The sequence below is a fragment of the Babylonia areolata genome, chromosome 18, assembly GCF_041734735.1.
Source record: "Babylonia areolata isolate BAREFJ2019XMU chromosome 18, ASM4173473v1, whole genome shotgun sequence".
Classification (NCBI taxonomy): domain Eukaryota; kingdom Metazoa; phylum Mollusca; class Gastropoda; order Neogastropoda; family Buccinidae; genus Babylonia; species Babylonia areolata.
In genome coordinates, this window is record NC_134893.1 from 15,282,903 (window position 1) to 15,297,038 (window position 14,136).

The window sequence follows — 14,136 nt, forward strand, 5'->3', positions numbered from 1 at the left end:
TGTGTGTGTGTGTGTGTGTGTGTGTGTGTGTGTGTGTGTTAGATGTACCTGTCCTTTTTTCTCGGTCTTTCTCTCTGTGCTGCTACATGGACTACGTTCGTCTGTCTGTCTATATTTATATGTCTGTCTGTTTCTGTCTCTGTGCGCGCGTGTGTGTGTGTGTGTGTGTGTGTGTGTTCTGCATTTTACAGAACTGAACTGTGCTAAACTGTAGGGTTGTAGGGTAGGTAGGCCTAACTGCGAACGCTCCACTCGAAGCGACCAGCTCAACGTGTGTATTGTACAGATAACAGGTTGTCTGTTTCAGTTTCAGTAGCTCAAGGAGGCGTCATTGCGTTCGGACAAAACCATATACGCTACACCACATCTGCCAAGCAGATGCCTGACCAGCAGCGTAACCCAACGCGCTTAGTCAGGCCTTGAGAACACACACACACACACACAAAAAAAAAACAAAAAAAACAACAACAACAACGGGGGAATAAATAATAGATAAGCTTGCATAAATAAATAAATAAATAAAATAATAATTATAATATAGAAAAAGGTAGTAGTAATAATATTAGTAATACTAATAAAATGATAATAATAAAACATAAATAAATAAATAAATAAGACAACAATGGTGATAAATAAGCAAATAAATGTAAAATATGAAGACACTGAAGAACAGGTTGTACGATCGTCAAATGTAGCTCTTCTGATTTTGAAGGCTTTCTCCGTGTGTTTGCACCAGGAAAAGTTCGTCTCCTTCTTTTCAAAGTGTTCTCAACGGTACCTGAGGGTAAATGCGAACGGGCAAGTCTAATTGCGAGCGATGGGTTTAGGTACACGTTGACATTAAAAGAGAAGAAGGTATTGGACTAATAAATCATAGCATATTATTGGAACATCGCACCAGACTGTTTTATTGTTGGTTTTCATCACACGTGCACACACACACACACACACACACACACACACACACACACACACACATTTAAACATGCAAACACACCCTTTTGAGAGTGTTCAGTAACTGTACAGCACAGTTCGCAAATAGACTCACGTAAAAATATGCTATGGTCTGATATGTAAACGACATTATTTTGGAGATTCCTGTCAAAACTGACGTTCTGATCTGTCATCAACATGCTTTCTTATACTCTCCCTGCGTATCGAATCAAATCAGCTATTTTAAACTGTGTCAAAGTTCTACTACTTGTTTCCCTTGATGTTAGGATTTCGAGAGCAGGGTTTGTGAACTTGGTCGGCAGTGGTGCGCGAAGAGGAAGAGCGCGGAAATAGCCGGAAATAGCCGATGTTTGACTGGTTCGTAGAAATGGATATTTATGAAGGTATCAGAACGAGGTCAAAGCAGACGTTAAATTGTGACGTGTTTGGTGAGAACGCTTCGGTAGTGGGGCGGTACACACGAACCGTTCGCAGTTACGTGCTGTTCGCAATTTGGCATACCTACCCTATTGTACTGTACTGTACTGTTCGCTGCCGCTGCGTATACGTCCGGAACGTTAATAATTAATAATTATAATAATTATTATTTGTCTCACGAAGAAGTGCGCATTGCTGATGAAGCCACCGGTCTGTACCATCAGGGCAGTGAATGGACATACGCTTCAGGATAACCGGTTTCTTTTGTTCAGCCCCCCCCCCCCCAGCCCCCCGGAACCTCCCCCCCCCACCTCCCATCCCCTCACCCTGTCTGTCTGTCTGTCTGTCTGTTTCTCTCTCTCTCTCTCTCTCTCTCTCTGTCTTTCTCACTCACTCTTCTTGGTGTGTATGTCTTTGTTTTATGTCCTGTCTCATCAGATCTTTACTGTTGGTATATATATATATATATATCTGACTTGATGTTATTTGCAGAGCTTTTAGAAGTTCCGCCTGGGCTGAAATCAGTATTTGCAGTCTCCCCCCCTCCCCCCCCCCCTTTTTCAGTCGTTACTGGAACCTCTCTCTGTGAGACAGAAAAAGAAAGAAAAAAAAAAGAATCCCGTAAATAATGGTTTTTGTTGTTGTGCGGAATCAACCTGAAGGAAGAGAGAGAGAGAGGAGAGGGGGGGGGGGCTAGTAATGGAGGGTAGGGAGGTAGAGAGAGGGAGGGAGTGAGGGATGGATGGAAAGCGCCCCCCCCCCCCCCCCCGGGCCTCGCCCCAGTCTTTCCCAAAACATAAAAACATTCGCGCGCGTGCACACACACACACACACACACACACACATACACACACACACACACACACACACACACACACACACACACACACACCTCCCCCCCCCCCCACAGAAACACACGTTCGTATCCACGCAAGCTCGCTCACACACACACACATTCACAGAGAGGGGATTAAAGACAAAATGGAGACAGAGACAGAGACACAGACACAGAGAGAGAGAGAGAGAGAGAGAGAGAGAATCTGGTTTTGTGAGTAATGCATTGTGTGTGTGTGTGTGTGTAGTTAAAAGAAAAAAAAATATTTGCATACCGGATGTACGGCATTTTCCCCTTCTGTGATAAGGCCGTCATCCAAACAAAAACCTCCGTCAGAAAAAAAAAAAAAAAAAAGGAGGAGAGGGGGCGAGAAAGAGAAACAACAAGAAACTCAAAAGAAAAGGAGCAAAGAAAGCAAGAAAGCGAGAAAGAAAGAAAACAAGAAAGAAAAGAAGGAAAGAAGGAAGGAAGGCTGAAAGCGGAAAGTGACATAGATTAACAGACATACTATTCTATTTCAACAGCTTGAAAATGAAGGTAGTAGGAAGAGCCTGAAAGGGAAAGTCGAAGCGATTTACAACAAGAAGGTGGGGGTGGAGGTGGGTGCGAGGGGCGTACGAAAAAAAAAAGGGGTGGGGGGTGGGGGGGGTTAGGGTATGGAAAACGGGGGATTAGAAATACAGGGAAGGGTGGAAAAGGATGCTATTAATGATAATTAACTGGATGAATATTCTTTTTGCTTGTCGAACATGTCAGTCTTCTGTACTTTTTATCCCCCTCCCCAATCTTTCCTTTTTGGAAAAAAAAAAAAAAAAAAAGAGAGAGAGAGAGAGAGAGAAAAGAAAAGAAAAAAAAAGGGAAAACTTTTTGGTTTTGGAAGCTACAAGGGAGATAGCCGAGGTTTCTCACCTTTCTTTGTTTTCTTTGTATCGGTTCATTAATGATCTCGAACACTGCTTGTCAGTTTCAGTTTCAGTAGCTCAAGGAGACGTCACTGCGTTCGGACAAATCCATATACGCTACACCACATCTGCCAAGCAGATGCCTGACCAGCAGCGTAACCCAACGCGCTTAGTCAGGCCTTGAGAAAAAAGAAAAGAAAAAAAAAGAAGAAAAGGTGAATAAATAATAGATAAGCTTACATAAATAAATAATAATAATTATAATATAAAAAGGTAGTAGTAATGATAATAATTAAAAAATAAAATAAATAAATAAATAAGACAACAATGCTGATAAATAAGCAAATAAATGTAAAACATGAAGACACACATTCACACACACATGCATAAGATATGCACAGATATGCATATCAGTGAAGATGTACTGTTTGGAATGTAGGGTTGCCCATGTGTGAACTTTAGTGAAACATCTCCTAATGTCTTTAACTTGATGATGATAATGACGATGTTGGTGATATTTGGGTATAGTGCTTATGCTCAGGGTGTAAAGGAAGGGGTGTGAACAAGACAATAAAGGTATATCGAACTCTTCTTCTTCTTCTGCGTTCACTCGTATGCACACGAGTGGGCTTTTACGTGTATGACCGTTTTTACCCCGCCATGTAGCAGCCATACTCCGTTTTCGGGGGTGTGCATGCTGGGTATGTTCTTGTTTCCATAACCCACCGAACGCTGACATGGATTACAGGATCTTTAACGTGCGTATTTGATCTTCTGCTTGCGTATACACACGAAGGGGGTTCAGGCACTAGCAGGTCTGCACATATGTTGACCTGGGAGATCGTAAAAATCTCCACACTTTACCCACCAGGCGCCGTCACCGTGATTCGAACCCGGGACCCTCAGATTGAAAGTCCAACGCTTTAACCATTCGGCTATTGCGCCCGTCGGTATATCGAACGACACAGGAATGTAACAATACGTTCAAAAGTCAGAAAGCACCAGCAAACGAGATAATTCGCTTTTAAAAAGGGACGTACAGGTAGACATGTACAATATTTCAGTGTAATTAGCTGAAGCCATATATAGTGTATGTAGAAAGGCTTGATCTGAAAGTAGTACGTAGATGCAGACAGAATCTTTGTGCGAATACATTTCTGTTGAAGATCATAGTATATACAGGTCATGTGAGAACAACATGAACTCCATCTTCTGTGCCACAATTTACATTTGTGAGATTACGAACAACTTGTGTGTGTGTGTGTGTGTGTGTGTGTGTGTGTGTGTGTGTGTGTGTGTGTTTTAAATATCAAGGCAGGAGCAAAGGCCAGAGGGAGACAGACAGACAGACAGACAAAAAGAGAAGAAAAAAAAGTAGAAAAGGAAAGAAAAGACGCAGAGCTGAAATGCACAGAATGTTTGTGAAACAAACCGCCACGCATTTTTTTTTTTTTTTTTTGTTAACAGTGAGGAACAAAGAAAAAACAAACAAACAAGAAACCCCACAAATAAACCTACAAAAACAAAACGAAGCCAGATCCCAGCGTCACTACAGAGCATCATAGAGTGCACTGCCAAAATTGTCTGTCTGTCTGTCCGTCAGTCTGTCAGCCTGTCTGTCTGCCTGTTTCTCCCCGCTTTCTGGCATTCCCCGACTATCAGGGCACCGTCTGCATGGCAGACTCCCCCCCCCCCCCCCCCCCCCTCCCTACCTCTTTCTTCTGCCTCCTCCCCCCTAACTCCCTTTTCTTTTACCCCCCCCCCCCTCCCGTTTCTTTCAAGAGGGAATGAGGAGGAGAGAGTGGGGGTGTTGCCTTTCTTTGGTTGCTGTTTTGTTTGTTATTTTGGCCACAATCTGCTTTTTGCCATGTGAAAATCGGTGCTGAACACATTCGAAATCAACACACGCACGCACACACACAAATGCATTGCACTCTAACGCGCACGAGACACCTATACTCCACCTCCCACATTCCCTCCCCCACCCAACACACTTCCCCCCACCCCGCCCCCCACTTCCCCCTCCCCACACATTCGTGGGTGCGCTAATTGGTAAGACAGCAGCTGCAATGAATGTTTAGATATGATGAACGGGATTTATTTGATTTATTTATTCCATAGTCATCTATCTGTCCGTCTGGCTATCTGTCTATCTGTCTGTCCGTCCGTCTGTGCGTCGATCTGCTAGTGCTAATCTATTTGTCTGTCCATAACTCTGTTTATCTATCTATCTGGGTTTGTTCCAACGTACCTTTTATTTACCCGTGTGCTAGCTGAATCGGTAGCATTAGCAGCATTTACCTGAAGCTGTGTACCTTTTGTAGTGAGGGATTTACCACTCTGTATTGTTTGTTATTTATATGTCTATCTATCTATCTTTCTGCCTGTCTGTCTATCTAACTATCTATCTGTATATCTGTCCTCTTTCTGTCTATCTGTCCTTCTGTCTGTCTATCTACCTGTCTATCCACATTGCCAATGCAGTGGTCACTGGTTGTGTGTGCAGGTCCACACACCCTGCGGGTGGTCAGTGTGGAGCACCGTGGGCACAGGACGCCGTCATCCACGGTGACCACATCACTGCCGTGCTTCTCTCCCTTGACCACTACACGGAGACAGTCAGTCAGCACACAGAACCAGGAACACCACCAGACCCCCAACTCTTCTCTGACCTCCAGGAAATGCTAGAGACGGATGCCTTTGTCTTGATCTGGTCGCTGCCTCGCCGTCCGCAGAATGTACTCAGATCCGAAGTGTGTCTGCACAAACATTGACGTGAGCGAATAGCATGAGTCACAATAACATCACCTGCCGGAGCAGCAGCAGCAGAAACGAAAAGGACTCCAGCAACAACGATGAGAACAACATGAACAACATCAGCAGCAGTGGCAGCAAAAGACAATAGCGGCAGCAATAACAACGTGACTGTCAGCAGTATCAACAGCAACAACAGCAGCAGCAGCAGCAGCATGCAGCATAACCGTCAGCAGCAGCAGCAGCAGCAACAGTTACAACGGCATCAGCAACACCGAACAGCAACAACGTCGCCTCCTTCAGTCAGCCTGACGTCTGTAGTACGCCCGAAGCGTGCCTCGCCGGGACAAGGGTGGGTGGGCGATTTCACTTGCGGCAACATAAACAGACGGAGGCTGGGGGATCTTGTTTTCTTGCTTTCTCTCGCAACATTCTGAGACAGAGTTAAAAAAAAAGAAGAAGAAGAAAATCCCGGCTACTGGTGCTGTAACGTCTTCATCTCCAAACATTTGCACAGTACAGATAGAGAGTGTGTGAGAGAGAGAGGCGGGGAGTGAGAAGTGAAAAGATTCTGGCTTGTGCAGCAAGCAGAACTCCGCTAATTCCATAAATCTCTGTTATATCTGGGGGTGGTCTGGAAATGAGGTGGGGGTGGGGTGGGGTGGGGTGCGAGGGGGAGAGCATGCGCAGGCTCTGCTGCTGGAGATACCCGACAGAACACGAATCGCAGGTCCCGAAATAGAACACAGAGTCTGATGACGTCAAATACTCCTGACGGATGACGCTCGGCAGCAGACCTTGCCGCTTCAGAAAAGATAGACATTGTCGGGCTGTGGCCCCGAAGACTACAATGAGCGTTATTTATTTATATGTTTGAAGAAGAACAACTGGTGGTGAGGAACAGAGACTGATTAAGATGCCATCAAACACGACGCGTTGAGACTGAAGAATATTGAAGTGTGTTTATACATTTTGTAATGATTATTTTTAATCGTCTGAAACGGTTAACTTGAAACGCAGTTTGGGATGATGACATTGCTAGAAATACCAGGGCAGTTTTTGTTGTTGTTTTTTTTGTTTTTTCGGCTTCGATAATTCGGGAAGGTGTCATTTCTGCACGAAGTGCTACCACGCTTCAGTTGGCAAGTCTCCGATAGCTGCTGTAAGTTTGCCCGCATCCCTAACGTCTAGACTGGTGCCTCTACATCACTGAACACATAAAATTGTGTAGTATTGGATGCTGACGTGACTTCTACCAGGTGGTGATGATGCTGAAGAAGATGAAGAAGATGATGATGATGGACGTGGCGATTTATCGCCCCATCATATGGACTCGGTGGAGAGTGAGGTGGCACGCTTTCAAGAAGAGGACTTTCTATAACTGTCCTCATGAAGAAACGTACATCATTTGTATTCCGTTTTGCACGTGCATCTGGTTTTCTACCTGGTGCATGGCCCGTACAGTGCTATGTGTTCATACTTTTTTTCTTCTTTTTTTTTTTTCTCGTACAGAGAGGCACGGACTGTGGACCTCTCTGCATCCGCGCTCAGCAAAACCCTCTGCGCGCAGTGTGACAGTGGCTGCTGCGTTGCAGTCAGAGGGCAGACCTGGATGAACTGTTGGACGCTTTGTAAGCTTGACAAATGTAGCACAGACAAGCAGTGGGAGTGCCTGCATTTCGTGTGAATCGCCAAGATGAAGACTCGTTCCTCCGTCCGTCCTTCTGTTGTGAGAACAGACACCTCGTGTTCACAGACCCCACAGCACTCAGGTCGGTCACCGTTGGGCCAGCTGTCCGTCCGCGTGGACTCAACAAGAAAGAATACCACACTTATATATATATTATAAAGAATGCCAGACTTTTTTTTTTTTTTTTTTTTTTTTTTTTTGCCACTTCCAAAAGAAGACACGGTGATGTGGAGCGAGGTGGTCAACGCTGAGAACAACAGGGGCAGCAAACACGGGGTAAGTTTTGTTGGATTCTGTTCTCCGCTTGTTGCTGTTACTGTCTCTAGGCGAAGTGGCAGATGGACGTTCGGTGGTGGGTCGTGGTGATGATAGTTGTGATACAGCTGATGTGGTAGCGGTGATGATTGGCGATGATGATGATGATGATGACGGTGGTGGTGGGTGGGTGGGTGTACGTACGTTTGTTCGTGCGTGGGTGTATGAGACAGACAGAAACAGGGTTTATTATTTTGTTCAATTTTTTTTATATATGAAACATTTTCGTTGCCTTTGTATTGCTTTTTTTTCCGCATTCACAATTTTCATAATTATGTAAAGAAATGACGATGTTTTGGCGCTGCTTTGTGCCAGGGTAGAGCTTGTCGTCACACTCATTTCCCCGGACACTCCAGTCATTTCCACACTTCATTCAAAAACAGTTCAGGGGTTCGCCTTCTTTGTCACAGTTTTTCGACTTATTGCTTAAAATGCATGCTCCATGCAAGTTCTTGAAAGTGTCAAATCCTTGCTCTCAACACGGGAAAACTCCGGGAAAAAAAAAGTCTGCCAGATCCATAGATTTGGCTTGGGATACCTAGCTCGCCATGTTGGTCCTGGGGTGTCTTGCTATCACCATGATCCAACGTTCTCACTCTTGTGCAGACACACGGGCAGCACGTGCTGGCTGTGGGTAGTGTGTGTGTGTGTGTTCTATTCGTGTGAGAGCGTGCAAAGCGCGCTTGTGTACATATTAATTTATATACGCTCGTGCATGGCATGTTATATCACGAGATCAGATTTGTATTAACGTCTTGAAAATGTCGGGGTTCTAGAAGAGTATGAGAAGGTGGTGGATGAATGAGAGAAGATTATCACGTGTCTTATGGTGATAACTAAAAATCAAACACAAAAACAAAACAAAAAAAAAAAAAAAAAAAAAAAGCATTACTGAAAAAAAGTAAAACAAAAAAGCACAACTAAATCCATTTATTATCGTTTTAAACTGCAGCGACATAAATAGGTTAGGAGACTGAGAGCTGATGGAAAAATGAGGATTGATAAATTGATTGGTTATTTATTTTGATCACTGTATATTTATTCATTTCTTTCTTTCTTTCTTTAGTTTGTTTGTTTATGTAATCAAATATGTGTCTGTTTATTGTGCAACTGAAAATAACTCCACCGAGTGCCTATGACTGTGGTGTCCACCTCGAGGAGAAGCAGTTCAGGGATGTATATACGAGGGTCATTCAATAAATAAGGTGAATTTTTTGGTATAAGGACATCTAATACAGATAGAAGCTTACTTTTTAAAAATTTTTCAACGTAGTCTCCCAGCACTGTCACACACTTTTCCCATCTGTGCACAAGCTTCCGTATTCCCTCAGCGTAAAAATCTTTGGACTGATGTCTCAGCCAGTCGCTCACAACACTTTTGACTTCATCGTCACTTTCAAACTTCGTGCCTCTCGTGAACGCTTTCAAGGGACCAAACAGGTGAAAGGCTGAAGGGGCAAGGTCTGGGCTGTAAGGGGGATGAGGGAGCAGTTCCCAGCCCAGCTCGTTGATGGTCTGCACCGTTCGGGCTGCTGTGTGAGGCCTTGGCACCCACCGGCAGCTGACCTTCGAGTAGCCAAGGTCATCATGGACAATTTTGTGTGCTGTCCCAACAGATAAGCTCAAAGTCCTTGCAATGTCATCCACTGTCACCCTTCTGTCAGACTGAATGAGGTCATTGACTGATTCGATCACCTCAGGAGACCTCACTTCTGTAGGCATTCCAGGCCTGTCTTCATCCTCAACACTGCTCCGTCCTTCTTTAAACAATTTAGCCCACTTGTAGACATTTTTTCGGCTGAAACATGTGGCACCATACACAGTTGACATTCTCCTATGAATTTCAACTGGTTTGCACCCTTCTGCAACCAAAAACTTGATAACTGACCGCTGTTCAATCCTGGAGCATGCTTCTTGGTCGGCCATCTTTGTTAATCGCCAAAACTGTTTTTTTTAAATCTGCAAAACAAATTAAATCCATGTGAAAAAGAAGTAAAACAACAACAACAACAAAAAAAAAGTAAGCTTCTATCTGTATTAGAAGTCCTTATACCGAAAAATTCACCTTATTTATTGAATGACCCTCGAAGGTTGGGGGGGTTGGGGGTGGGGGTGGGGGTGAGGGTTATGGGAGGGTTGAAGGGGGGTAGGATGTGGGTTGGGGGATAGGGCGGGGGATAGGAAAGTATCTGTCACATCTGACCTCTCCCTCTCCCTCCGCCCCCTACCCCCCTCATCTCCACACACACACTCCTTCCTCCTATCCCTGCGCAGTCTTCTTCCACCTTACCTCCCTCTCTCTCCCGTTCAGAATGACGGCAGTCACTTTTTCCCCCCGAGTCAAGGGCAGATGAGGAGCGGGGAGATGATGATGGGAGGGGGCTTGGGGTGGGTGGGGGGGCGCGGGGGAGTTGGGGAGGGGGTGGGGGTACAGAAGGTATGCCAGGTATGCATGCTGTGCCCGGAGCTTTTTTCCACAACGTACTACCAAACCTCGCGTAAACGCACGCTCACGCGCGCAGGCACACACGCACGCACACGCATATCCACACGGACACATGCACAGCACATTCAAACACGCACACGCACACACACACACACACACACACACACACACACACTCACTCACTCACATACCCACCCACACACATTCACTCACCCCGCTCCACACACAAAGTTCACTTACATACACAAACTCACACACACACACACACACACACACACACACACACACACACACACACCACCACCACCACCACCACCACCACCACCACCACCTCCTCCTCCTCCTCCTCCTCCTCCTCCTCCTCCTCCTCCTCCTCCTACTACTACTACTACTCCTCCTCCTCCTACTACTCCTACTACTCCTACTACTACTCCTACTCCTCCTCCTACTACTCCTCCTCCTACTACTCCTCCTACTACTCCTACTCCTCCTACTACTCCTACTCCTCCTACTACTACTACTACTTCTTCTTGCGCGCATACACACACACACACACACACACACACACACACACACACACACACACACACAAGAACACAACACAGCACAGCACAGCACGATACAGCGCAACACTGCACAGCACAGCACAGCACAACACAACACAACACAACGCATTCGCACACAAATAAGCCAAGTACACAACATAACACAAACCGAATGATCAAGCACGCGTATTATCTGCGAGATAGAGCCCAGTCTGATTACACAGCTGCAGAGTGGGTTTTTATTTTATTTTATTTATTTTTTTATTTTTTTATTTTTATTTTATTTTATCTCGATCATCGGAGTGAGAGCTGTACCCATGACACAACAGCAAACACACACGTGCGGCCTGTCGGTGTTATAACATACTGCTCCTGTCACAGCCTCGTCACATAATGACACTCAAAATGTATCACCAGAGTGTCCACTGACAGATGGCATGGTTTTTAAAGGGTGAAGGGGAGAGGGGGGGGGGGGGGGGGGGGGGTAGTACATTGTACATTTTCTTTTCACATCTTCGTTAACAGTCGAGCAAGCAAGCAAATTATTTATCACGCTAAATATGCAAGTGGCTTTTTTTTTTTCCACGCCAAAATGATAGATTTCTAAGTTTTTGATTAAAAAATTTTTTTTAGTATTATTAGTTGTTTTTTTATTTTTATTATTTTTTTTAATTCTAGCTTTTAGATATTGTGCAAAAAGAAACCATTATCCAGTTGTTGAATGTCTTTTCTTATATCGTCGACAGTGTAGTTATTAACTGTGGAAGTTTTGTTTTTTTTCCAGTTTGTGCTGGAGTCATTATCAGTGTTTAAAAAAAAAAATTCAGAATTAGCTATTTTAGATAAGGATTTATCGCAAGTACGCCCAGAAGCATGAGAAATAGTAACTAATTTTAAAGTCAAAATTATTCGTTTTAATGCTGATTCACTGTTAGGGTTTTATATCTGTGCTTAAAGAATTATGCTGATGCAAAAACATTTCTGTAGCGCCTGAGAAATAGTAACTGATTTTGAGGTCAAAATTATTCATTTTCACACACGCGTTCACGTACACACAGCACACACTCACGCAAAAAAAGGAAGAAAAAAAAGAGTGAATGATTTGTTTATTCTGATTCGACGTTGTTGATGGAGGTTTTTCTATTTTTTTTCTTATCTTTTACATTTTTTTAGGTATTCTAGAAGTGTTTAAAAAAAAAAAAAAATTCATGTGTACCATTGATGAATTGGTAATTGGTTGATGGAACATTTTCTTGGAAGGAGTGAAGGTTTGGGGTGCAGAAAAAACAATATTTCGGGTTGTACAAACTGGCTTCATATGCATATTCATTTACTTATTTATTCATTTAGTAATCTATCTGCTGATTTTTTTTTATTTTTTTTTCCAAATGCAGATTTCTTTATTTGTTTATTTTCCACCATTGTTCATTAACAAAAAATGTTTGCACACGCAAGCAGTTATAATTAATTGCCATGTTTTGTTTCGATCACTCGGTTATTCAGTCACTGTGGATATTGTGTCCAATAAGTTAACTCAGCAAATCTCCCATCTCAAAGCTATCCAGCAGGTGAAATTACAGTGTCTGCAGCCAGTAATAAATGTGGAATTTAAATGAATGAATTGGTGAATAAGTAAATAAATACGTAGATAAATGTATGAATGAATCAGCCAGTCGCGTGAATGCCTGAATGAATGAATAATTGAATGAATGAATGAATGAATTTTAGATGCAAAACAGACCGAAACAGATCAGAAACGACTACTTTCTGTCGGTCTCTGTCCGTCCGTCCGTCCGTCTGTCTGTCTGTCTGTCTCTGTTTGTCTGGTTGTCTGTCTCCCCTGGCATTCTTGTCAAGTCAGTTTTGTTACGCCAAATGACGACAGTGTTTGTTACAGATCCATTTTTTCGTCCGTCAGTGGAGAGCGATAGTGATTAACTGTTTACCTGAATCCACTGGAGGTTCGAGCACTGAGTGGAAAATAGTGTGGGATTAAACTTTTGAAAAACGAACAACCGTTTTAGTCATTATCGTCATTCGTTTTTATCTTAAGGTTGTTTGGTATCGCGCGAAATATTTCACACATTATTTCAACTTCTCTAACCAAGAATATCTTTATAAATGTATCAGTGGCCCGGTTTTGGCAATGAATGACCTGAGTTATTTTGAACGAATGTGTGACGTTCTGGCGACAAATATAAAGAGTTCGAGTTATGTCTTTGAAGAAAATAATTTTGGGCGGCACAGATTTCGGAGACACGCATTCTTTTGGGTGGGAAACCCGAAAGGCCGAATTTACATATAGTGGCACAGAGAAAAGTGGAATCTGTTATGACCGAAGGGTTAATATAGTACTGTTGAAGAACGGGTACGGGCATTGCCACTGTACCGATGAGTTGATTGATGTGCCTTGCAACCAACACTTTGGTTGGACATGGGGTTTTTTCCCCTTATCTTTTTCTCCTCCCTTGGTCATGCGCAGTAACTCATTTTTGTTGACGTTTCTGCGAAGTGCTTTAGAGCATAGCATGTGGGAAATTTTGCACCTTATAAATACTATAATTATGATATTGATAATGATGATGGTGATGGTGATGATGATGGTGATTATGATATACGAAAGAGGGGATGGGTAAGAAAAAAAAAAAACCCATTATTTTCACCCTTAATTAACCATCAAGGCACCATCGCCGGGGTTCAAAACCTAGCCTCCTCAGACTGGAAATCTCGCGCACTGATGTCTTAGCTATCGATCCTGCCCGTCTTGTATTGAGGTGATTGAAGAAAAGAAACGTTCCCCGTGAAAGTGGAGTTCACAGGAAAGTACTGAAAACAAAAAGTTGTGTGCTGATGCCAGTGTGAGTTATGTGCCTGCACAAGCTGGTGAGCTTGTGAGCTTTCGTGCGCGCGCCCGCGCCTCTGCTTCTGTGTGTGTGTGTGTGTGCGTGTGTGCGTGCGTGTGTGTGTGTGCACGTACGCGCACGCTTATGTATTTGTGTGTGCGTGCAAGCGCGTTCAGAGTGTTATTCTTTTACCTGAAGCTTGCTGCGCCGTCCTGAAGGAGCAAGGCTGTTGGTTATTTGCATTGCAAATGAAATTGCTGAGTTCACAGGGCTTCCTGTTGGCTTTAGAGCTGGGAGGGCAGGGAGGCGGTGGTCGGACCGAGGCAGGTATGGTGGTGGGTGGAGAGAGTGGAGAGGGAGAGGAGGGTGGGGGGCTACAGGAGAAGGGGTCCAGGGTCTAGACGTGTGTAGGGTCGGAGGGAATGGATTGTGAAG

At 43.9% G+C, this 14,136-nt stretch overlaps 2 protein-coding genes across 2 annotated transcripts in view; both read left to right on the forward strand.

Moving 5' to 3' along the window:
• LOC143291851 (uncharacterized) overlaps nucleotides 1–6,930 on the forward strand; it is a 48,363-nt gene extending 41,433 nt beyond the window's left edge. The window contains exon 3 of the mRNA XM_076601968.1: nucleotides 5,615–6,930. Within this exon, the coding sequence (XP_076458083.1) occupies nucleotides 5,615–5,882 (268 nt within the window). The 3' untranslated portion in view covers nucleotides 5,883–6,930. The remainder of the gene's footprint in view (nucleotides 1–5,614) is intronic.
• Nucleotides 6,503–14,136, forward strand: part of LOC143292026 (uncharacterized) — a 96,285-nt gene continuing 88,651 nt past the window's right edge. Inside the window, exons 1-3 of the mRNA XM_076602193.1 lie at nucleotides 6,503–6,507; nucleotides 7,458–7,493; nucleotides 7,790–7,828. Of these exons, the coding sequence (XP_076458308.1) occupies nucleotides 6,503–6,507; nucleotides 7,458–7,493; nucleotides 7,790–7,828 (80 nt within the window). The remainder of the gene's footprint in view (nucleotides 6,508–7,457; nucleotides 7,494–7,789; nucleotides 7,829–14,136) is intronic.